This window comes from Pituophis catenifer, unplaced genomic scaffold (genome assembly GCF_029215685.1).
Source record: "Pituophis catenifer annectens isolate HBS135680 unplaced genomic scaffold, rPitCat1.0.hap2 SCAF_4, whole genome shotgun sequence".
Taxonomy (NCBI): Eukaryota; Metazoa; Chordata; class Lepidosauria; order Squamata; family Colubridae; genus Pituophis; species Pituophis catenifer.
Genome location: NW_027256884.1, coordinates 72,759,424 through 72,786,006, shown reverse-complemented (window position 1 = coordinate 72,786,006; position 26,583 = coordinate 72,759,424). Strand labels below are relative to the sequence as shown.

At 36.0% G+C, this 26,583-nt stretch overlaps 1 protein-coding gene across 1 annotated transcript in view; it reads left to right on the top strand.

The window, feature by feature from the left end:
- The window catches only part of TRAPPC10 (trafficking protein particle complex subunit 10), a 53,118-nt gene extending 29,390 nt beyond the window's left edge, over positions 1 to 23,728 (top strand). The window contains exons 8-23 of the mRNA XM_070944252.1: positions 1,257 to 1,403; positions 2,216 to 2,330; positions 4,358 to 4,434; positions 4,966 to 5,057; positions 5,900 to 6,040; positions 7,877 to 7,989; positions 8,774 to 9,288; positions 10,151 to 10,292; positions 13,737 to 13,895; positions 15,033 to 15,262; positions 15,823 to 15,923; positions 16,418 to 16,544; positions 18,598 to 18,768; positions 19,394 to 19,571; positions 20,294 to 20,488; positions 21,033 to 23,728. Coding sequence (XP_070800353.1) covers positions 1,257 to 1,403; positions 2,216 to 2,330; positions 4,358 to 4,434; positions 4,966 to 5,057; positions 5,900 to 6,040; positions 7,877 to 7,989; positions 8,774 to 9,288; positions 10,151 to 10,292; positions 13,737 to 13,895; positions 15,033 to 15,262; positions 15,823 to 15,923; positions 16,418 to 16,544; positions 18,598 to 18,768; positions 19,394 to 19,571; positions 20,294 to 20,488; positions 21,033 to 21,271 — 2,742 coding nt within the window. The 3' untranslated portion in view covers positions 21,272 to 23,728. The remainder of the gene's footprint in view (positions 1 to 1,256; positions 1,404 to 2,215; positions 2,331 to 4,357; positions 4,435 to 4,965; positions 5,058 to 5,899; positions 6,041 to 7,876; positions 7,990 to 8,773; positions 9,289 to 10,150; positions 10,293 to 13,736; positions 13,896 to 15,032; positions 15,263 to 15,822; positions 15,924 to 16,417; positions 16,545 to 18,597; positions 18,769 to 19,393; positions 19,572 to 20,293; positions 20,489 to 21,032) is intronic.
- Positions 23,729 to 26,583: the final 2,855 nt, after the last annotated feature.

Here is a 26,583-nt window from a genome sequence, read left to right as displayed (position 1 = left end):
AGTTGGAAGTTATTTCTGTTCATATAGATTTTTTTAGCTTTACAGTTCTAACTTTAACTGTGATTATCTCCATTTGGAAGAAGTGATAAATTTTAAATCATGGTCCCAGAAACAAATTTTCACCACCTTCTTAATAATGCCTGAATTGGAATCAGATAGAAAAAAAAAACATATAAGGTGTCTGATTTACCTGGATAGTAACTTAAAAGAAGTGTTATTAGTAGAGAATAATTTTAAAAAAGAAGAGTACAATAAAGCATGCACTAGGCCCCAAAAGACAGGAGTATAGCCTTTTAACAATGGGGCACTTGTAAATCTACCCTGCATAATTGCAGAAGGTAGAATATTTAGTTGGGTCAGTAAAAATGCATGGAGATATCTTGGAAAAAAGTTTATAGGTAAATCTTTGAATAAGAGTCTGGGGCAGGATTTTAAAGTTCCCACTGGCATAGGATTACATTTTAAATAACAGAATGGAAGCTTTGACACATAGAAGACTCATGTTACCGCTTTTAATTTAACACATGTTTTAAATTAAACATTCGTTTCTGCTCTAGCCCTATCTACTTGTGTGCAGGCCCTACTACTGAAAAGAACCAGAGATTCTCTTGCCACCACTGCTGCTCTCCCCATTTTACCCGCTTAATTTGCAATGTATGGGGCTTTAGAAGCACAGCATGAGATTAAAAACGATAATCTTATTAATATCAGTCAATATGGTCTAAGTATTATATTTAAGAGCAAACATTTAAAAATAATTTTTGATAAGTAATTATTTATTTTCTTCTGTTATATTTGCCAGATATTTTGTCAGTTTTTGTCTGTGTAGGACTTTAACATACTCTTAGAAAATAAGACTTGCTTATTTTTTAGCTGTCAATATCTGATGGCTGGCTGATTTGGTTGAATTTCTTATTCTCTCTCTTAGTTGTGATTGTCTTCTCCCACATCCCTTTTCCTTTTGTTCCTTCCTTCTTGGTGGCATTATGGGTACATAGACTTACAATCTTTCTTGCTTCTGTTTATTTTATTTTTTCAAATATGTTGTGTAATTTTTTATATTTATTTTAAGGAAACTAATTACAGCATTATATTTCTGTCTTCTTCAGTTAGCAATCAGTATTTTCTTCTGTACAGCTAGTTTTGTGTTGTGTGGGAGCACATTAAAACCTTTCAAAAATATTTTTTTGTCCTAAGTTATATTCTGTAATAATAAACTTCATACTGATTGATCTCTTAACTGATTTTATTTTAAGGTCTCTGTTCCTCCTGGGGCTTTAGATTGTTGGGTCTTCTTAAGCTGCCTTGAGGTTTTGCAAAGAATAGAAGGTTGTTGTGATCGGTCTCAAATTGATTCTAATGTTTCCCACACAGTTGGATTATGGAGTTATGCCACTGAAAAGGTGAGCAGAAGTAGAACTGTGACCAAAAAATCACATTTAAAATAGATTTAGAATAGAAAGTATTCTATAATTTTTGTTAAAATCAAGATATCTTTAATTAAAAATATTCCTCTATAGAACATTTTACTTTTAAAGTATTAAAGTTTTACTGATGTAGTAATATGCTAATATATGGAATAGCAGAATATCTTATTTTCTTCAGACAACATTGTATCATCAGAATGTATTTGGATGGCTATGGTTCAAGCTAGTGTATCTAGCTTCATCTATCCAGTTGGCAACTTGTTTTCTCTATGAAAACTTTCTCTCACACACACAAACATTCTATCTAGATGATTATATAATAGATTATAAATGCTGAGAGAATTAGTATCATCTCACTCATGCTACTTTATCAATATGGCATTCTTTTCTATACATCATGTGCTGGGTCATTATATAATTATATATCTATGTACAATCCAGTGTGTATGGAAATCCAGTTATGCCAATTATGCAGTTATGCAAATATATATATGTAATTTCCTAATTATCTCTTATAAATATCACTCTTGCAAATTGTTTATATTTATTCTTTTGAAAAAATAAATTAGTTTTTCAAGTTTGCAAAATAAAGTTTTGCACATTTTAGCTTAGTACATTTCAGACAGTTAACTATGTTAAAATATTAAGAGGCAGATTTAAATTTTGTTAGCTTTTATCGAAACTTGTCAGTATCCATCTTCTAAATTTTAACTGAAACTTCTAAGTCTGTTTAAATATACATTATTACCATAAAATGAAGATACTTCATATTTATAATTCTCTTACAGTTGAAATCTTTGGGATACTTATGTGGACTTGTGTCAGAAAAAGGTCCCAATTCAGAAGATCTTAACAGAACAGTTGATCTTTTGGCAGGACTTGGAGCTGAGCGTCCTGAAACAGGTATCAACATATCAGCTTATGAAACAGATTGATGCTTTTCAAGTAATAACTGATATTTAGAATCAGTGGTTGTGCATTTGTTTGGATATGTGCTAGTGACATACTTTTATTCTGTTTAAAATAAACTTGAAAAACTGAAGAATATAAGATAAAGGAAGGTAGTGTGTTCCTTATATAATAATTCAAATTAACCGTTTGTATTGTCCCAAGAGGGAGGGAAAATTGAGAAACATAGATGTTCACAGTCCATTCAGCAGTCCTTCTTTGGCCCAACAAAGGAACTGAAAGCCAAATCTGATATGAATGTAAAAACCATCTTTAGCTTTCTACCTTATCTAGATCCGTTCCAGTCGGGTTTCAGGCCCGGGCACAGCACAGAAACGGCATTGGTCGCGTTGGTAGATGATCTCTGGAGGGCTCGGGACAGAGGTTGCTCCTCTGTTCTGGCCCTTTTAGACCTCTCAGCAGCTTTTGATATCATCGACCATGGTATCATGCTGCACCGGTTGGAAGAGTTGGGGATGGGGGGCACCATTCTACAGTAGTTCTCCTCCTTTCTCTCCGACCGGTCACAGTTTGTGTTGGCAGGGGGGCAGAGGTCGACCTCGAGGCCTCTCATATGTGGAGTGCCTCAGGGGTCGGTTCTCTCGCCCCTTCTGTTCAACATTTATGTGAAGCCGCTGGGCGAGATCATCCGTGGTTTTGGGGTGAAGTACCACCAGTACGCTGATGACACCCAGCTGTACATCTCCACCCCTGGCCACCCCAACGATGCCCTTGAAGTAATGTCCCGGTGCCTGGAGGCTGTGCGGATCTGGATGGGGAGAAACCGGCTCAAACTCAACCCTTCCAAGACTGAATGGCTGTGGTTCCCAGCATCCCGATATAGTCAGATGACTCCATCTCTGACTATTGGGGACGAGTCTTTGGCCCCCTTGGAGAGGACCTGCAATCTGGGTGTCCTTCTGGATACGCAGCTGTCCTTGGAGGAACATCTGACAGCTGTGGCCAGGGGGACTTTTTGTCAGGTTCGCCTGATACGCCAGTTGCGGCCCTTTCTTGATCGGGATGCCCTGCGCACAGTCACTCATGCCCTTGTCACCTCTCACCTGGACTACTGCAACGTTCTTTACATGGGGCTCCCCTTGAGGAGCACCCAGAGGCTCCAACTGGTCCAGAATGCGGCCGCGCGGGTAGTTACGGGAGCTGCATGGCGCTCCCATATAACACCTCTCCTGCGTGAGCTGCACTGGCTCCCAGTGGTCTTCCAGGTGCGCTTCAAGGTGTTGGTTATCACCTTTAAAGCGCTCCATGGCATAGGACCTAGATATCTTCGAGACCGCCTGCTGCTACCGACGGCCTCCCATCGACCTGTGCGCTCCCACAGAGAGGGCCTCCTCGGGGTGCCATCAGCCAAACAATGTAGGCTGGTGACCCCCAGGGGGAGGGCCTTCTCTATGGGGGCACCCACCCTCTGGAACCAACTGCCCCCAGAGATAAGGAGAATCCAAGACCTCGGTGCCTTCCGCCGTGCCCTTAAAACCTTCTTTTTTCAGCAAGCTGGGCCGGCTTAACTTTTTAAAATGTTTTAAATTGGTTTGTTATTGTTTTTAAATTACAGGGCCAAATTTATATATATTCTTTTAATACTATTTTAATGTTTGTAATTTATGTTTTTATTCGGCTGTACACCGCCCTGAGTCCTCAGGGAGAAGGGCGGTATATAAATTGGATATAAAATAAAATAAAATAAAATAAATAAATACCTGTAATAGCTGGTGACAGGTTTCTATCTTTGCAAATATAGCATGGGTTTTTGTGGCAGAGGTGCTAGTGAACATTCCTCTTTAATGGAGGCTGTAGCATTATAGCTACATCTGAATTTCCTCCATCCATCAATAATGAGAATTAAAATTGAAATTCTTAGTAGAACACTTAATGCAAAGCTGTGGATGATGCTTTTGAATCTTTTATTCAATTTTATTTCAAATCTTTTATTTCTATTATGTTCTGTTTTGTTTCTGAAGCCAATACAGCACAGTCTCCTTATAAGAAACTCAAAGAAGCTTTATCATCTGTAGAAGCTTTTGAAAAGCATTATTTGGTAAGGATGGTTTATGTATTTATACATTTATATAATATGTTGAGGATGGCTAACTACATAATTATTAGTTAGAATAGTATAGTATTTTTAGATGTGAATTAGCAGTTCAATCACTTTTAGTAAAATGAATATAAAGTGTAAAAATTTGGACATCCAAAATGAAACATCTTGGCTAAGAACATCAATCAAAATACAACCCACCCACCCCATATTATATGAATGAATATTATATGAATATATGAATTCTGGAGTGGAAACTATTTTAATTTTGTAGTCAACTGTTTCATTTCAATATGCTATTGGTAACACTTAGAAAGATGAATAAATAAAAGTGCTCTGTCATTAAAAAGCTTATGACTTTTAAATAGTGACTTGAATAATACCTTAAGTTACAGAATCTTGGAGACCTATTTGCTTAGACCAACTTTAGGAGATCTATTTCCTGAATTTAGCTAAATTAAATCTGATTTTAAAGAAGGATGAGTTGTAACAGTATAGTGTATCCTCAGTCCTTTTGTTTCTTTTCCACAGGAACTTTCTCATGCTACTATTGAAATGTATAAAAATATTGGAAGAAATCGCTCAGCAAAGCTTGTTGGAAAGGACCTGGCAGAGTTTTACATGTATATAAACTTATTGGAATTGTTGCATATCATAATATTCTGAAAAGGGTATCTCTAACTACTATGTGCATTTCATCTTTAATCATAAAAGCACACTGCAGTGCTTTTGAATAGCTGGAGAACTGCAACTTCCAGGTTCCCTGCCCATATCTTGGCAAAGGCTAAATATCCCACTGATTACAGGATGGTGCAGCCTTATTAAATCTTAAAAGATAGTATTTTCCAAACCATGTTTTATTCTGCTATTTGTGGCAGCCAGAAATAGCACACATTCTCTATTTGGGGAAAATACTCAATTACTGCCAAACTATGCTGTTCTGACTACTGAACCAGGATACTAGAACAGTGTGTTTGTCACTTAAATATTTTATTAGTTATTGTAATGGACAAAAGGAATCCTATGTATATTAGGGTGTTACCCTTTTTATAAAGTTCTTGCTAATAAAATACACTGATCAGTAGTTAAGCTACTGGCTTCTCTGTACAATACAAAGAAAATTATCTTAGATGTAGAATAGGGAATGAGAGTACTTTGTGATTTTGAAACTTCTAATGTTGTATTTGCATGTGAATAAATGTTTAGGGAAGAATTTAATAGACTTTCTTTTTTTGTTTAGTAGCACATAGCCTACCATAAATTGAAAATATTGTTTAGTTATATTCTAATTTTACATGTTTATTAGTAAATTTACTATACTAAATGAATAATTTGCCACCTATTCATTAGTTGATAGTTGTAATAGATAATAGCTAAAGAAAAGGGTTTACAAATAAAAGTTATATATGAATGCATTTAATGTGTTTTCCTTTCTTCCCTTCCTCTTGGTGATTTTGTTTCTAAGGAAAAAGAAGAGTCCTCAAAAAGCCGAAGTTTATCTTCAAGGTGCATTAAAAACGTATCTTGCTGAAGGATGGACATTGCTTATCACACATACACGAAAGCAATTAGCAGAATGTCAGAAGCACCTTGGGCAAACTGAAAAGTATCCTTTTAAAAAAGATGGATGTGATCTCAGAATCATCTACTCCTTTCGTTCAATCGGAGTAGGTTGATTCATCCTTTTATTTATTTATATCTTATCTATCTTTGCAAACAGCATACTTCAATTCTTCTGCCCGGTGCCCCTTTGGTCATTAACTTATGTTAAATTAGAAAGGGCTGCCAAGGAACCAAGCGAATTCCTGATGGTGTTTTCCAAGCAAAGACGTTTTCCTTTCTTCTGCTTTGTTAACCTGGTGCACTGTAGGAATTATTTAATTTGATGTTGTTGGTTTTTTTTTGTTTTTTTTTGGTAAAAGAATGCGTATTTGTGCTCGCTTTCCTTGTACATAAAGCTCAACCTCCATTGTTCTCCTCTCCTTCTGTATCAGTAATGGGATTCAAATTTTTTTACTACCGGTTCTGTGGGAGTGGCTCGGTCGATGTGGCATGGCTTGGTGGCCGTGGCTTGGTGGGTGTGGCAGGGGAAGGATACTGTAAAATCTCCATTCCCTCCCCAATCCAGGGGAAGGTTACTGCAAAATCCCCATTTCCTCCCGATCAGCTGGGACTCAGGAGGCAGAGAACAGATGGGGGTGGGGCCAGTCAGAGGTGGTATTTATCGGTTCTCCGAACTACTCAAAATTTCTGCTACCAGTTCTCCAAAACTGGCCAGGACCTGCTGAATACCACCTCTGCTCTGTATGATCTGTCATGAATTAATCCTGTGTCTGCCCAGGCATCACGTGGTACAAAATAAATTTCCCATTCCATTCATGTCATTTTTTATTTTTTTTTAATTTGATTTATATGCCGCCCTTCTCCGGAGACTCAGGGCGGCTTACAATGCGTTAAGCAATAGCCTTCATACTTTTGTATATTTATACAAAGTCAGCTTATTGCCCCCACAAACTGGGTCCTCATTTAACCTACCTTAGAAAGGATGGAAGGCTGAGTCAACCTTGAGCCTGGTAAGATTTGAACCTGCAGAAATTGCAGGCAGCTGTGTTAATAACAGGGTGCATTAAACCACTGTACTACCAAGGCTCTGTTGATTTCTGATTTTTGATTTCTAACATGCTGCTTTAAATGGGAATATTTAAAAATAAAAATGTAACTTTGAAAAAGAAAAGATGGATGGGTTCACACACACACACACACACACACACACACACACACACACACATAGGTAGTCCTTGCTTTACAACCACAATGAGCCCATAATTTCTGTTAATTTCTGAGACATTTATTAAGTGAATTTTGCCCCATTTTATGACCTTTCTTGCCACAGTTGTTAGGTGAATCACTGCAATTATTAATTACATGGGTTGTTAGGTGAATCTGGCTTTGCTTACCAGAAGGTTATAAAGGTGAAACATGACCCTGGACACTGCAACAATCATAAATATGAGTCAGTTGCCAATGTGGCAACTGCAAGGGGATGCAGCAAGGGTTGTGTGAAAAATGGACATGAATCAATTTTTTTCAATGCCATTGTAACTTTGAATGGTTACTAAATGAACTTGTGATAAATTGAGGAGTGTATGTGTGTGTGTGTTTGTGATCCCTTTCTCTTGCTCCCGTTTAATTGCTTTAAATACATATTTTCAAATGTTCATATTTGAATCATAGTTTTAAATAAAGCATCAAGAATACTGGGTGATATAGAAAAAAATGTTTTTTGCACTATTTCAGCGTAAAATCACTACTGAACTACTAAAGTTATTGCATTATAATCTTTTTAGTATTTCTGCTGACTGGTAGATAAAAGAATTAACTGATTTTTTTATCAAGACTTGTATATACATTCTTTTCCCATCCTTCCTTATCTTTGTGCCAGTTATCTTCAGACAAGCAGTCTTTTAGCTGGTGATAATAACTTAACTGAAGAAGAGCGGAAACATTTTTGCCAAGAAATATTAGATTTTGCCAAACAACCCTCAGAAACAGAAGGTAAGATTTGAGGAAATCTTATTGTCAAACTTCAAACGAACTACATTTAAAGCTATCAACTTCATTCAGTGAATGTCAATTAATTTTCTCAAGATTCTTAGTTGTGCCTGCCTTTTATTTTGGTTGATTACAAGTAATTTCAGGGCAGTTTAGTTTTAAATTCTATGTAGATCCCTCAATTATATCACATTTACAAAATATAATAATTCAGTTTTAGATTTTATGTTTTTAGAGCACCAAGTTTCTAGTCTTTACAGTAGAAAAATACAGTTGAAGTATATGAGTAATATTTTTTGAAACCACAGAAGCCAGAAAAGTGAATAAATACATTTTCAAATAGGTTTTACTCAAAACTTTATACCTCCCTTATTCTAAAACATACTAGAATAAAATTATAAATGGCAAAATAGTTTCCATACAGCAAGAGAAATTTTTTTTTTTATAATATGTTTACTTTTCTGAATATTCATCCCCTATTTTAATTTAGTTAACCTAAAGCTACTATCTATCTTACATGTTTAATTCAGCAAAACGTAGGGTTAAAAATATTTTAGGTGTACTTAATATTTTGTTCCAAACTGCAAGGCTTTAATTAAAATTGTTTTGGGTTTGAGGATCAATGAGGTAATGTATATTTATTGAGTTAAAAATATTTAAACGATTAAACTAAGAAATTACTTTTCCCTTAAGGTTATTATAATTAGATAAATGGAAATGTTGTTTTCAGTAGAACTGATCCTGCCAACATAAAGTACCATAAATCCCATTTATATTTTATTCCCAGGGCAGAAAGTTATGCTTTCCATGCATTCCTTCGCACAGTTGAAGAATCTACATTTTGATCCTCCTAATGCTGTGGTTCATGTGGGTGGAACTCTATCTATTGAACTGACCCTGGTAAATCTGATGCCCGTCTCAGTGAATGTGGATCACATTGCTATTAATGTCCATTTCAGCATTGAAAAAAATAGCTACCGGAAGACAGCTGAATGGCTTACGAAGCACAAGACTTCCAATGGTATTATCAACTTTCCAAATGAAATTGTAGGGGTTTCTCTTTCAAGAAGTGGCTTACAAGGGCTGGAGTTGTATGAAATGTACGAGAGAAGTCCTTCGGATAATTCTTTGAACACAACAGGGATCATCTGCAAAAATGTGCATATGCTGTTACGAAGGCAGGAGAGCAGCTCTTCACTGGAAATACCTATAGGGCTGACTTTGGAGGATGGGGCCCACGTATTAAAATGTAGCAATTTAATACTGGAACCAGGGATCAATAAAATAACTTTCAGAACCCAGGTATGTTTTATACTTTTGCCAAACAGAAATGTGAACAAATGGAATGTTTTTGACTCACTTATTTAACTGGCTTCTTTTTATCTCGTTTTAGGACTTGCATAGAGAATAGATAGTATTTTAGCTCATATTTATGCAGAAACATTGAGAGTTCCAAACAGTTCACAAGCTTTTACATACCACTGTACTGTATACATAAAAACATTGACAAATGCAAGAAAGAAATACAAACAAAAAGAGAGAAGAAAAAAACAAAAAGCAAAGCAAACCCAAAACTCAGTTTGAAATCGATGAATATGAAACAAAAAAACACCCCATTCTTAAAACTGAAAATTCTCATGATATTGAGGGGCCTGGTATGAAGCCCATCAAATAATAATTGGTCATAGGTGAAAATTTAATTGTCAGTGGCCAATTCAAACATGTATGTACATGAAATAGCACAATTCCTAATGCCATGAATTTATTTGTGTAAAGTAGAGCTGCACTGTGGAGTGCAATATGTGACTGTCTGGCCTATATATACGTTTCCTACTACATATAACAGATCACACTTAGTTGAACTCAGTATTCACAGGGTGGAATGGATAGAAGCAGCAACTAGATATTATTCCTGTTTAAATTAATGTGAGTTCAAATTATTTACTATAAAAGTGCATCTGAAGCTGTGTTAGGTCTTTTTGCTCTGTTCATTAAAAATATAGAATATACCAGTAGTTATATGGATACCTCTTTGAGGATGAAAAATGCATTCTATTTTGTGTAATTATATGCTGACCAGATGTTAAATCTCTTGCTTTGTACGAATAGCCTTCAGTTAAACATTAAGAATTTTAATATATAAATACTTCAAATGTTCTCATAGGGCAAAGAACCTGGAACATATACACTCAGGCAGTTATGCATTTCGGTGGGCAAAATGCAATTTGCCCTACTTCATATTTATCCAATTGTGCAGTATGATATCTATTCTCAGGAGCCACAGCTAAAAGTGGAACCATGTACTGGTAAGTAAATAATTAGAAGTTGTACTTTGTTATTATTTCTTATGGTTCTAAAATTATTTCTCAAACAAAAAAGCCGCAAACTAACTTGCAGCTATCTTCCATTAATCTTTTAATCCATTAAAAAAAATGTATTTGGACCAAATGTAGTTTGATTGTTCCTAAGTGATAGCTTACATATATTTTAAGATGTTACTATCTGTTTTGGGAATTTACTTATTTAAACCTTGAAAATGGTTACTAATGATTACAATATTTAAGGAGCTTCAGTGTTGAGAAAAAGTTTGTGAATTCTTTATATTTGTGAATGCTCCATTAATAGCAGTTTAAATCTCAGATTTTATTAGTAGTCACAATACTACATGATTGCAGATAGTTCTAACGAGTTTACAAACCTTTCCTTACTGCAGTATGTAATTATTGCTTTAAAGTCAAAAGTAAATATCATAGCTTGATTAGACAGTTCCAGGGGAACTGTCAAATGAACTTTACTGCCCATGTAATGGCACTAAATATTTTTTTAAAATGTGTATCTGTTGCAATATATGAAAATATCATAAAAATATGGAACATAATAGAATGAGTTCCTGGCACTGCCTTCATTCCCTATGTTTATTGTGAAGGTTTAAGCTGTTTCTAATGGATGAAAATACTCAGCACCTTGTTTATCTAAAATGAGATGTTCTTCAAATAAACCCTTGTAAAGCGGTTTGCTTGAGATCTTTCATAGATAATTAAATGAAGGTGAAACACTCGTGATAGATTATTTGATAGAAAACAGGATATTTGAGAGCAGCATTTTATTGTTTTATGAATACTGAACTAATGCCCATATGTGTAATAGAGTTGATATTCCGGGGGGGTATTCATAACATGGAAAATGATTTGGTATTGCTGGATAATTGGTCAAAAATGTGAAAACTGCAGTTTATTGTTTCTAAATGTATGATCATGCACTTGGAAGAAAAAGAATCCTCTGGTAGGGTACAGTATTGGGCGTACAGTGGTAGAACAACAGAAGAAAAGAATTTAAGTGCGCTCATAGCAAGTGACTGTAAAATGAGTAAACAGTGTAACCAGGCAGCTGTGAAGGCAAACAAAATTTTAGGATGCAACATTAGGGAGATCACTAGCAAAAAAAAGGAGGTCATAATCCCGCTGCATAGGGTATTAGTCAGAGCCCATTTGGAATATTGTGGCCAGTTCTAGATACCTAAAACTTTAAAGGGCAGACTCAATGGACCACTAGGTCTTTTTCTGCCATCAATTTTCTGTTTCTACAGAGAATTTGTGATTTGATTCACTGAAACCTTTTGGTAAATAATATTTATTACCTTTGTGATGGTCCCAATATAACAGAATTAATGGTGCTTTCTTTATGAGTGTTCTCTTTGTCCCTTTTGTGAGTCTCTGTTTTAGCTAAGCTGTTAATTCAGCAGTTATTGGACACACTTTTTGGAGTGTTTGATGTACACTGTCAAATTTCCCTGAGGAGACGATAGATAGATAGATAGATAGATAGATAGATAGATAGATAGATAGATAGATACAGTTGCAGGAAAAAGTATGTGAACCCCTTGGGATTACGTGGAGTTTTGCATGAATTGGTCATAAAATGTGCTCTGAACTTCATCTAAGTCACAACAATAAAAAAACACAGTCTGCTTAAAATAATACTACACAAACATTAGATGTTGCCATGGTTTAATGGAACATAACATGTAAACATTCACAGTGCAGGGAGGAAAAAGTATGTGAACCTTTGGACTTAATAACTGGTTGACCCTCCTTTGGCAGCAGTAACCTCAACCAAACGTTTCCTGTAGTTGCAGATCAGACCTGCACAACGATCTGGAGTAATTTTGGACCACTCCTCTTCACAAAACTGTTTCAGTGTAGCAATATTCTTGGGATGTCTGGTGTGAATCGTTCTCTTAAGGTCATGCCACAGCATTTCATTTGGGTTGAGGTCAGGACTCTGACTGGGCCACTCCAGAAGGCGTATTCTGTGCTGTTGAAGCCATTTTTTTTGTTGAATTACTTGTATGCTTTGGGTCATTGTCCTGTTGCATCACCCATCCTCTGCGGAGCTTCAGTTGGCGGACAGATGGTTGTACATTTTCCTGCAAAATGTCTTGATAAACTCTGGAATTCATTTTCCCATCAATGGCAACAATCCGTCCAGACCCTGAGGCAGCAAAGCAGCCCCAAACCATGATGCTCCCTCCGCCATGTTTTACAGTGGGGATGAAGTTTTGATGTTGGTGTGCTGTGCCTTTTTTTCTCCACACATAGTGTTGTGTGTTCTTCCCAAACAACTCAATTTTGGTTTCATCTGTCCACAGTATATTTTGCCAGTAGTGCTGTGGAACTCCAGGTGCTCTTTTGCAAACTTGCTGCAATATTTTTTTTGGACAGCAATGGCTTCCTCCGTGGTGTCTTCCCATGTACTCCATTCTTGTTTAATGTTTTCCTTATTGTAGATGTGTCAACAAAAATGTTAGCATGTGCCAGAGATTTCTGTAGGTCTTTAGCTGACACTCTAGGATTCTTCTTTACCTCATGAAGCATTCTGCGCTGTGCTCTTGCAGTAATTTTTACAGGACGACCACACCTAGGGAGAGTAGCAACAGTGCTAAACTTTCTCCATTTGTAGAAGTCTGTTTTACTGTGGACACATAAACATCAAGGCTTTTGGAGATACTTTTGTAACCCTTTCCAGCTTCATGCAAGTCAACAATTCTTGATCGTAGGTCTTCTGAGAGCTCCTTTCTGCGAGGCATGGTTCACATCAGACAGTGCTTCTTGAAACCAGTAAACCCAAAACAGGTGTGTGTTTTTAAAGGGCAGGACAGCTGTCAGCAACATATCCAATATCATCACACTGATTGGAGTCAAGGTTGGCTCACTCCTGGCTCCAATTAGCTCTTGGAGAAGTCATTAGGCTAGCGGCTCACATACTTTTTCCTCCCTGCACTGTGAATGTTTACATGTTATGTTCAATTACACCATGGCAACATCTAATGTTTGTGTAGTATTATTTTAAGCAGACTGTGTTTTTCTATTATTGTGACTTAGATGAAGTTCAGAGCACATTTTATGACCAATTCATGCAAAACTCCACATAATCCCAAGGGGTTCACATACTTTTTCTTGCAACTGTGGATAGATAGATAGATAGATAGATAGATAGATAGATAGATAGATAGATATGGACGGACGGACGGACGGACGGATGGTTGGATGATAGGTCTTTCTGAGCTCTTACAGGCACAGTATCACATCTTTAAATGTTTATATGTGATAAAAATTAGGGTTAGGGTTAGGATTAGGCAATTAGACACACTAAAACAGATCTTGTGCAGTTGATTCAGAAATATCCAAATTATGTTGTGCAAGCAATGATTCCTTTGCCATACCCCTTATTATCAACTCATTATTCTCCAGATAGCCTTTTGGCTGGCATTCCTCAGAAGGTAAAATTTACAGTGACTACTGGCCACTATACTATAAAGAGTGGAGATGCACTACAACTAAGTAATGCTGATGCCATGCCTGTCGTGTACCATCCTGAAAGCAAAGCTGTGATTTATTCAAACACTCAAGGTATTTAGTTTTTTTATTACACTCAAGATATTCAGTTTTGTTGCATTTTAATCCTATGGTAAAAGAGGTTCCACATTATAAACATTCAATGAAATTGTAGATGTTAACACATAACACCACATAACATAATTATGATTTGATATAATATGTATATAGTCACTCCATGAATGAGATGGATAATTTCCAAATTTGATACATACATTTATAAAAATAGAGTCAAATCTATTTCTGAAGTTTTACTTCTCCTTTCTCCTTTGCTGTTTAAAACACAGGGAAATAGCATTAAAAACAACATTAAGCCTTAGAACTCATCCACACATCTGTTGCTGTTGCCAATTAATGAGGATGTGTTTTCACAATGAATTATCCATCTTAGTGCTAACATGTCTCTGAAGTAGATTTGGTGATCTAGCAGGCAACTAGAGTTTTTCATAGGAAAACAAAATAAACCTCCTCAATTGAATTTGAAAGTCAACTTCTGCAAGGCATAAGAACATGCATAGAATGCACAACCATAAAAAGTTTAAGAAATAATTTTGTATTAATATAGTAATTTTATGTACATACACATGCATATATACATTGTGCATGTATGTATCTAAAATACTATATTAATACAAAACTGATTTATACCAAATCATAATAATAATTTATACCAAATCATAAGCAACCAAGCAACCATTATTAAAACATTTGGATTATGTGCCTGCAAAATAATACAACACACATGCAGCTTATATATAACCTTAATTTTCTCATAACAATAATTTAGAAAAACTTTGCTCAGCTATTTTTCTGACTAACAAGGAATTTAAGTCCTATTTTATTTTGAGTACTTAACTCCCACTCCAGCCCATCCAATCTAAAGTAATAGAATTTGGGGCATGGCTGATCACTAGTGTGGAGCTGGCTAGGTTGGAAAACACTTATCTCCTTCTGTCTTCTTTCCCCCTTGAAACAGTTGCATTGCTCAGAACAAATAAAATAAAACTGAAACACATGCTTTACTTCATGCTTGGAACATTCAAAACAAATACTTGGAGGTCAAAACAGGGTTTGCTTATATGTTACAAACTGAATAATTTGTTAATTCAGATATAAATTATAGTCTCTAATTTATATTTCATACAATTGTAGAAAAGGTATCAGAAGCATCATTAACTGTTCAGTCATCTGAAAAAATCACAAGCATCAGTTTACCAATGATTCCTGCTTATCATGTGATTACCTTTGAACTTGAAGTTTTATACTCGCCATCATTCCCAATATGTATGATGGAAAATGAGAATCTATCAAGTAAAGAGTGTAGGAAAAAAGGCAAAGAGAAAGAAACGTCTTACAATAGCATGGCTACAATTGACCAAAAGGTAAAAAATTATGAATAAAGTTAATATTTAAATTAACTAAAAAATTCAGATGTCAATATCATATTACAATATACTTCTATATTAAATACTTCTATATTAAAAGTCTGCTGTACTGATTTTTTGATCCCTGGAGATGTTTTGCTCATTTTACAATGTTTCTGTATTGTTCTGCATTATTTTTGTTAAATATATAAACATCAATTCCTGAGAGAGTTTGAGTATATTTTCAAGCTTGCTATTCCAACTAGCTTGCTTTAAAACAGTTGTTTTGTGCATTTGATGCAGAGATGAAAGACTTGCAAGACAATAAATCTGTAATAAATAAATTCAGGGTTCTTGATTGGAATGGAATGGATTGGATATGCTGTGCTGTGCTGTGCTGTGCTGTGCTGTGCTGTGCTGTGCTGCGCTATGCTATGCTATGCTATGCTATGCTATGCTATGCTATGCTATGCTATGCTATGCTATGCTATGCTATGCTATGCTATGTAGCAACTATTTGTATTTAAATAGAAATTTTAAACAATATATCAAATGATTTTATTATATATTTCATATAGGTAACCATTGATTGTCCATGGTCAATCTACTCCACTATTATTTCACTTACCTTCAGTGTACCTTTTAAAGCCAAGCATTCGTTATTATCAGCAGGCATAAGGTAACTTATTCAAAATTCTCGTTTTCTATTCCATCATAAAAGCTTTTCTTATCAAAACTATAAATTATGTAGTTTGAATGAGCAGGAAGGTTTGAAAATACTTTTTAATCCCAAAGCTACATTTGGGTCCTTTTATGTTTTAAGCTATAACCCCAAACCTACAACCTTCCTTGGGAGGAAGCTGTGTTGAATTCAGTTTGACTCTTCTAAGTACAGTAGATATGTATAGAATTGTACTGTCAATTGTGTGGTGGGATTTTTTTACCATTGAAACGAGACCTTTGCTTAAAACATCATTTAAATTTAGTGTTAAGGTATAATCTAATGTAAATTAGCACGTTTTTCTCATTTTTTTAAACTATTGTTTTCATTTGGTTAATTCTGCTGCAAGGATATACATGCATGCACACACACACACAGTTAAATTGTATATAGCAATAACTCTTTATAATACTTTCTTATTTTAAATTTAATTTAATTTTTTCTTATTTTAGGAAATATATACAAGTTTGTGTGCAGAACATGTCAGAAATCTGTTTTCAGTTCTCTGACAATAATCTCAAAAGTTCTGACATTTACAAAGATTTAAGTCTTCAACCTCTAAATCCGAAAGCTGAACAGGTAATTATTTTACATGTATTTCTTGTAATAACAAAAAACATAGATTTTAACTACAACTCAGTTTCACTAATTTTGTTATGGATCTTAAAAGTTATAAATATATTTGTATGTGTGGCTTCAAAAAACCAAGTATTTATTTTAAAAATGATTATGAAAGCTATTATTTTATTGTAATGTCTGAAAAGTATTTGGGGAGAACAAATGGAACCTCAAGAGTCCCTTGTCTCATCTAATGCATCTTTATGGAGAGAATATTAGCTTCAGTTTGGGCTGCTGTTTTTTCAATCTTACTGTAAATGCTATTGTGATTATTTCAGAGGCAGTTGAAAAGCAGCAATAGAGATAGGGTTTTGAGAAAGTATTGCAGACAGGTTCTTTTATTTGACTGCTACTAGTTGAAAATCTGTTTCTGATAATTTGAATTACAGTTTTATATTAGAATACATTTATTTTCAGTAGTTGGGTTTCAGATCTGGATATAGTACTAAGATGGTGTTGATTTTGTTGATGATGGTTGGCTGGACTAGATAGAGGTAATGCAATCAGTCCAGCCCACCTTGACCTTTCAGTGGCTTTCAGTACCATCAGTCATGACATCCTTTTGGATTAGTTTGGCAGGGGGCAGGGTTAGGAGTGGGAGGCAGCACAGTATTGTAATGGCTCTGTTTTGCTTCTGGGGTCAGTTTCAATTAGTGCTGTTGAGAGGGAGAAGTCTTGTCCTAGACAAGAGGTTTCTCAGTGTTCTAATCTTTCCCTATTCTTATTTAACATCTACATGAAACTACCAGGTGAGGTAATCTACTGTCAGTATACAACTCTTCCCTAACTGACCAACATTAATTGTTTCTAAGTTAAGCCATTGGTTCTGAAAATATATAAATGAATTCATAATTGCTTTATTTATTTAGAAAATACGCTGTATTTTTGCTTTACGCTGTACGCTGATGACACTCAGCTGTACATTTCCACCCCAGACCACCCCAATGATGCCCTCGAAGTGATGTCCCAGTGTCTGGAGGCCGTGTGGGTCTGGATGGGGAGGAACAGGCTTCGGCTTAACCCTTCCAAGACCGAGTGGCTGTGGATGCCGGCGTCCCGGTATAGCCAGCTGGTGCCATCGCTGGCTATTGGGGGCGAGTCACTGACCCCCACAGAGGGGGCTCGCAACTTGGGCGTCCTCCTGGACACACGGCTGTCTTTAGAAGAGCATATGACGGCCGTGGCCAGGGGGGCTTTTTATCAGGTTCGCCTGATACGCCAGTTGCGCCCCTTTCTGGATCGGGACTCCTTGTGCACAGTCACTCATGCCTTGGTTACATCACGCCTGGACTACTGTAACGCTCTCTACATGGGGCTCCCCCTGAGGAGCACCCGGAGGCTCCAGCTGGTGCAGAATGCGGCCGCGCGGGTGATTATGGGAGCGACGTGGCGCTCCCACGTAACACCTCTCCTGCGCGAGCTGCATTGGCTCCCGGTGGTCTTCCGGGTGCGCTTTAAGGTGTTGGTTCTCATCTTTAAAGCGCTCCATGGCTTAGGGCCAGGGTATTTGCGAGACCGCCTGCTGCTACCGATAACCTCCCACCGGCCAATACGCTCTCACAGAGAGGGCCTCCTCGGGGTGCCGTCGGTCAGGCAATGTCGGCTGGCGGCCCCCAGGGGGCGAGCCTTCTCTGTGGGGGCACCCGCCCTGTGGAATGAGCTGCCTCCTGGAATATGATTGATCCCGGACCTCCGGACCTTCCGTAAAGCCCTGAAGACGTTTTTATTTCATCAAGCCGGCCTAGCCTAAATGGTTTTTTAATTGGGATTTTAAATTTTATGGATTTGGGGTTTTAAATTTGGGTAGCCAATGATTTAATTCTTTTAATTATCTTAACTTTTGCATTTGTATGTTTTTTAATTTTGGCTGTTCACCGCCCTGAGTCCCTTCTGGGAGAAGGGCGGTATACAAATTAAATTAATAAATAAATAAATAAATAATAAAATATTTCAGTTTTACCCATTGTTATCCAACAGAGTTCTAATATAATATTAATAAAAAATTCTTTCTTAGCACATCTACAGTAAGCAAGCAATATTTTTTGTCTGGGAACTGAAGTGGACAAAAGAACTTCCCCCATCATTGCAGTGCATATTTTCAATGAACTTTTGTTCTGCATTCTCGGAGGATCACTCTTTTTCTCTGAAGCCGTATACTTATGAATTCCAGCTGGAAAACTTTTTTGTAAGTTGTTAATATCTTCTTGTTAGAGGACTAGGATGCAATAAGTAATGACAAATTACATTAAAATTGATGTAGGAGATGCTATTTTTCCGCTGCAGTACTTGACATGTATTGGTTTATAGTTTATACTTGCCCTATTTCTGTCTTTGTATGACAAGTGGCTTTTTAAAACTGTAGGATCAAGAAGGATATATATTTAATTGTGATAGTCCTGTGGGGCTTTCTAGTACAGCATCATTATTGAACTTTCTGCTGATGTTGCAAACTTATACAAGATTGCAATAAAGCATTTTATATAATCATTGTTCAAAGTATCATGTGTCTAGTGCAATCACCATTAAGGTTTTGCATTTGGGATACCAAAGATGAGTTACAAAGCAGCGACTAGCAAAATGTTTAATGTTATTGCAACAGTATTAATTTTTATAAATTACGACTAAATGTCAGTTTTAAACATAAGAAATTGACTTGTATGGGATTTCCCCCCCGATGCTGTGTTTGTAGAAACTTAGAGGTTAGGGTCTTCTATCCAATCAGAAAAATGGATTATCTCTTTATCAATTTGAATAGTATGAAAAAGTTATCCTTTGTGTGTTGACCATAAATATTATTGTATTCCTGCCAGACATTGTATAATGTGAAAGCTGAGATTTCCCCCCCATTGGGGGCAGAATATTGTAAAACAGGCTCGCTCTGTTCATTGGAAGTGTCAATTACCCGTCTTTTAGACCTCCTGGATGTGGATAAAGACGAAGCATTAACAGAAACGGATGGATACTGTACAACCAAACTAATGTATGAAGGTTAGTAAATATTTATTACTCAATATTTAGTTTGGTTACTTATTAGTTGATAACTTACTGAACCATAATGTTAGCATCAACTGTCAAAACAAGCATTTTTATTTTGGTATTTCAGCATATAATGTATTTATTAGATTTATATCCTACCTTTTGTACAAGAACTAGAGACAGTGTACACAGTGCTCAGTCCTTCTGTTTATCCCATCAATAGCAACCCATGAGGTGGCACTGAACTGAGCTGAGAAAGAGCAAAGTTGCCCCATGAGTTTTCAGAGTTGAGGAAAGACTAGAACCTGGGTCTTGCAACTCAGCACCTTAATTGTTACATCAGATTGTTGTTGTCACTCTAAACAGAACAGTGAAGATATTTAGAGAAGAATCTTATAAATGTAGTCAAGTTGATTCCTTAAAAAGTACTAGTAGAATCATAATCCTAAACTTTTTAACACAATTGTGTTTTTCCAGAGATGATATTTACATGATAGAAATATATGTTTTACTATTACATTAACAAGCAGAATGCTTGAAAATTCAATCTTGTAAATATGTTACACTTCCAATATTGTTTCCTTTATAAGCATGTCAAATCTGTAAATTTAAGCACCAGGTGATATCAATGTACAAAAGATTGCTTTACAGGATGTTATCTCCAGTGTTACATTGTGATACCATACCAGTTGAAGTAATAGTTGATTTTCAATAATATTTTCTCTTTATTTTAGTTGTGGATGACAGTAGTAACTGGGCAGTCTGTGGAAAGAGCTCAGGGGTAATATCTATGCCAATAGCAGTTCAAGCAACCCATAAAGTGCATATGGAAGTAATGCCCCTCTTTGCTGGATACCTCCCTTTTCCTGATGTTAAACTATTTAAATATCTCCCTCATCACTCTGCTCACTTTATGCAGCTTGATGCTGGTAAGAATATGTATATTTAAAAGTTATGTGAGAAACCACTAACATAAAATTATAGAATGTCCTTTCTCTATAGAATTTTGCTTCATAGCATTACACTATCAAAATTCTTCATGGTTAAGGACATGTATTTTGGGTTAATAAATATTTATGTGGATGTTCTTTATTAAGCATACGTATACGCTGCCTGCATGCTAAGGCACTAGGTTAAAAAAAAAAGTCAAAACTGTATTATAACAGATAGCTCTTTTCTTTATAGGAACTCCTTAATTTAGATTTTTCATCTGCCTCAGTTGGGATACATTCAGATTTTTATCTGTGAGAACATTGAGAAGAGTTGTGTCCTGGCTGGCTTTTTTTTCTTTTTTAGTGAAACTGATGTCATATATTTGTCAGATTTTGTTCTTATGTTAATATACTACTTTAAATGCATTCATAAATAGTCTCTGATAATTTTAGTTAATAATGAGTGCAAGCAAACTAATTATAATAAAAAATGTATAGATGAATGTGAAATAGAGCTTCACATTTTTATTTTTTTTTACAGATAGCTGGATTGAAAATGATAACCTCTCTGTGGATAAAAATATGGATGATCAAGCTGACAACAGTAGCATAAAGAGCAGAGGCAGCATACATTCAACAACCAGTGCAGAACACAAAGGTTTGCCCATGCCCCGACTTCAATCATTTTCCCCTGGACAGGTCTTCAATTCCAGTTCTGGCATGCAAATCCTTGTCATTCCCAGCAAAGATGATCACATTTTGGAAGTCAATGTCACATGACGTTTCTCTGTAGATGTGTAGAAATATGCACATGAGACTTGAATATAAATGCACTTTAAGAGATCATAACCTGATAGTTCATCATTGAGATATTTTAACACTAATAGGCCTATGGCAACTTAGTCCTTACTGGCCCTGGAAGCATCAGACAATTGTATCAATTTAAATGTACAGTGATACTTGTAACTGCTAGTTTATATTGCTACTTTTTGTGTAAAATGAATTCTGGGATTTTTTTCCTCTGTCATTCTGCTGATGAAATAAAAGATGCTTACTGCAAATGGTTAATTTGAGCAGCTTCAATAATAAGGTTCCTGCTCAAATAATATTTCAGGTTGACATACAGTGTAAGTCTTGCAGTGTGGCAATTAAATACTAAAGTGTGTGCCTTTCTAGTCACATGATTGTCTGATTTCCTGGACCAGGGTACTTTTCCAAATTTCTGTGTAATAGAGCGATTCTTAAACCCATAACTATCTACAAGATTTTAAATAATACATGTTGTGTATATATGTAGAGAGAGATAGATATATATTTATTTCTTGAAGACTTAACTTCTTCTGTGCCTTGGAACATAATACAGATTGATCAGTCTGCTGATGTTCTTAAATTTGTACCATATAGAGAACCATATTGTCAACACATGGGATAATATGCAGAGACACATATACATATATGCATGCACACCTTGATGCAAGTAGCAAAGTGGCACAAAAGTGGTTAAGTTAAAATTAAAACACATAATTCATTAAGTTTGGAGTGAAGACACAAAACCTGGTCTAAGATTGTCCCCAAAAGTAATGTAGATGTAAGATATTGAGTCTTAACTAAATTGATTTTGTTGAATATTTCACTTGATATTTTTAACACCAAAGTTTCTTTTCCTGTTACAGTTGTTAATTTATTACGGACTGCAGAGCCATATATATAGTAAAAGAGCAAGTGTGTTTGTATATGCACACAAGCTTCCATACCATACTATAAGCTGAAAAGGCAAGAGCTGCAGGGAGCCTTAATTGTTTTTGCAATCTGGTTATAGGTGAATTTAAGGTCCTAGTTTGAATTTGTGGTGCAACAAACTGCATTTACACCACCTGATTACTTTTTAGTTGTAAATCTATTGTATAAATGATTCTTTTAAAATGTCTGAAATAATCTGATGTCTGTGTATAATTTGTTCCAGAAATCAAGGACAAAATAAATGTGTTTTTATCGGTGTGAAAATCAAAGCTTGTAAATACATTTAATATGTAGAACTTTTTCCAGTTCTTAGAAACAATGTATTTTTGTATATAAACATTTCTCTAAATTTCACTGTAATTACCTTAGCTGCTGCTCATATCAATTATTAGCTTACACAGTTACTTTATTAGTGAATATATGTAGCCTCTTAGTAATCAGCCTCCATCACATTTGAAATGATGATAATTCCAGATATAGGAGGCAAAATGAAATTAAAATCCAAATTCATTTATTAAGCTATATAGTATGTGCATGTGTTCCAAAATTGTGTATCTATTCTTGATTACTTTGCCTACCTTCAGAGCAATTGAACCTTATTTTTTTAGGAAATGAGACATCACATTTCTGCTCATTTGTCAATAGCTGTTTTGTATGTTCAGTTTTCTTCCTTTTATAGAAACTTCTCTCATGAAATTTCCATTGAAGTCAAGTTGATTGTCTCTTTGCCATTTGCTTTACTTAGAAAAAAAACACAAGCTCTCAAACATCTTTTTGACAATAATTTCTCTTAATCTTGGTTATTTCCTTATAAGAATTAACAAAATTACACAATGAACATATGTATACACACAAGTTTCTTGTTTATATAATTTTTTAAACTAGAGACTGTCTTTCAAACAAATTTGAGTATAAATGTATATTTTGGACATAATGAATAACCTGATTTATTGTGAAAAAATCTAAAGGCAAAGTTTTATTAACAATTAATGTAGAAGGCTTTCTTTTGTTATAGCTTCAGAGCAGCATAAAGTTTTCATGTTCATATTGAAATGACGAACTTCACTAAAATACACCAGAAGTGTATTTTAATCACTACTGAGGTGATAACATATGTACAGAAGGAAAATATTGCTTTCTAACTTGTAAATAATTGATTCAATTTGCAATATATGCATCTGGGGGAAAAAAGACAAATGATCTTATTTGTAGATAACTTTCAAGCCTGTAAATACATATGAATGGGTTAAAGGAGTAAAATTTTGATGATTTTCACAGATTTGTGATTGGAAAAATTAACTCCTTCTATGGAAATTGTTGGATTTAAATGACATTTGTGGCATATCCTACTTGCAACTCTGTACAATATTACACTATAGGTGTAATGTCAATGTAGAAAAGCAAATAGGAAAAATATCCAGAAAATTATTATCCAGTTTTATTCTTTCCTAAAGCAATGCCATGAAAAGTAGGGAATAAACTGTTAAGAAATGGAAAACAAGCTACTGGATAAAGTGAATAAAAATCTTGAATATTTTAAGCAAGTTGTTCTGATTCTCAACATTTGTGTATATGTTCCTTTGTTTCACATGAAAAACTAAAGCCAACCATGAATTGAGCTTGACTCTTGTTGACTTCATGGACAGAACTATGCAGTTTTCTTGACAAACTGAACTGTTGGTTTGACTTCCCAATCTAGCCTTCAGGCTTGGTAGGAATAGGTGTTTTCCCATCCAATTATATGTCAGGGCTGAGTCATATTATTTGTGCCATGTGCCATTTCATGTCACATTCTTAACATACACAATTAACAAAACAATCTAATCTTAAAAACATTAATAGAAACAAAATAAAAAGGGGGGGGGGAACTAGGAAAATTCCCAACCCCAAATAAACTAAAAAAGAAGGGGGAAAGTAGAAGGATGAAACCCACTTTATATATCATATTTAAGAATAGTCAGTGGTTACTGATCAATACAATAATCTGACAGTACAAAATATTATAAAATACCACGAAGTTCAGCCATTGTGACATAAATTGCTGCATTTTACTAGAAAATACCTTTTTCAAAACAGATATAGATTATATATATCCAACAACCAGCCTTTGACATCTGGAACATCATATTTCCAACATCTCAATATTAGAACCCCCATATAACCATAGTTCCTGCTAAACAGTCAGATTTCAAACTCTGGTATACAAGTGAGGGAAAAAGTATTTGACTCCTGCTGATTTTGTATGTTTGCCCACTGACAAAGAAATGATCCATCTGTACTTTTAATGGTAGGTTTATTTTAACAGTAAGAAACAGAATAACAACAAAAAAATCCAGAAAAATTCTTCAAAAAAGTTATAAATTGATTTGCATTTTAATGAATGAGAAGTATTTGACCCCTTCACAAAACATGACTTAGTACTTGGTGGCAAAACCCTTGTTGGCAATCACAGAGGGCAGACGTTTCTTGTAGTTGGCCACCAGGTTTGCACACATCTCGGGAGGGATTTTGTCCTACTCCTCTTTGCAGATCCTCTCCAAGTCATTAAAGTTTTGAGGCTGACATTTGGCAGCTCGAACCTTCAGCTCCCTCCACAGATTTTCTAATGGAATTAAGGTCTGGAGACTGGCTAGGCCACTCCAGGACCTTAATGTGCTTCTTGAGCAACTCCTTTGTTGACTTGGCTGTGTGTTGTGGGTCATTCTCATGCTGGAATACCCATCAATGACCCATTTTCAATGCCCTGGCTGAGGGAAGGAGGTTCTTACCCAAGATATGACGGTACATGGCCCTGTCCATTGTCCCTTTGATGCAGTGAAGTTGTCTTGTCCCCTTAGCAGAAAAACACCCCCAAAGCATAATGTTTCCACCTCTTATGTTTGAAAGTGGGGATGGTGTACTTGGAGTCATAGGCAGCATTCCTCCAAACACAGTGAGTTGAGTTGATGCCAAAGAGCTTGATTTTGGTCTTGTCTGACCACAGCATTTTCACCCAGTTCTCCTCTGAATCATTTAGATGTTCATTGGCAAACTTTAGACGGGCCTGTACCAGTGGTGGGTTCCTCCTGGTTTGGCCCGGTTCGGCCGAGCCGGTAGCAGTGACGATAGGACATCACCGAACCGGTTCTCTTTGTTCGGGAGCTGGGCCCTCCCTCCCACCCCCGCATTATTCTTACCTTTTATTTCTTCTTTTTTAGCCCAGCTGATAGGTGCGGCAGAGTGGATTGCCGCACCTCAGCTGGGCAGATTCGTAACGCGAAATGCGTGCACGAAGAGGCGATCACGTGCAAAGCGCATCCATAAAGAGAACCGGTAGTAAAGGCGGTTAGAACCTGGCCTGTACATATGCTTTCCTGAGCAGAATAAACTTGCGAGCGTTGCAGGATTTCAGTCCTTCACGTAGTATTATGTTACCGATTGTTTTCTTGGTGACTATGGTCCCAGCTGCCTTTAGATCATTGACAAGATCCTCCTGTGTAGTTCTGGACTGATTCCTCACTGTTCTCATGATCACTGAACCTCCATGAGGTGAGATCTTGCATGGAGCCCCAGACCGAAGAAGATTGACAGTTATTTTGTGTTTCTTTCATTTACAAATAATTGCACCAACTGTTGTCACCTTCTCACTAAGCTCTTGGCAATAGTCTTGTAGCCCATTCCAGCCTTGTATAGGTCTACAATCTTTTCCTTGACATCCCTGGACAGCTCTTTGGTTTTGGCCATGGTGGAGAGTTTGGAATCTGCTTAAGTGCTTGTTTCTGTGGACAGGTGTCTGTTATACATGTAACAAGCTGAGATTAGGAGCACTTCCTTTAAGAGAGTGTGCCTAATCGCAGCTTGTTACCTGTATAAAAGACATCTGGGAGCCAGAAATCTTGCTGATTGATAGGGGATCACTTATTTCACTCATTAAAATGCAAATCAATTTATAACTTTTTTGAAATGCGTTTTTCTGGATTTTTTGTTGTTGTTATTCTGTCTCTCACTGTTAAAATACACCTACCATTACAATTACAGATGGATCATTTCTTTGTCAGTGGCAAACATACAAAATCAGCAGGGGATCAAATACTTTTTCCCCTCACTGTATAGTTCAACATTACTTTGTTCTGATTATTCTGCGTACACAAAGAGAGCCAGTGGTAACACCGGTTGGAACCTACCACTGGCCCTTCCACAGCTCTCCAAAACAGACAAGGGTGGCCAGGTTTACCATTGGCTGTATCTTGTTTCAGATGGATGGATATTCAAAGACTTAGACTTATCATTCTAAGTTGATCTGGTGGAGATTTATTTTAGTAGCTTTTCTATTAGTTTAATGTGTTATCTTCCAGTTAATTTCTTTTCCAGAT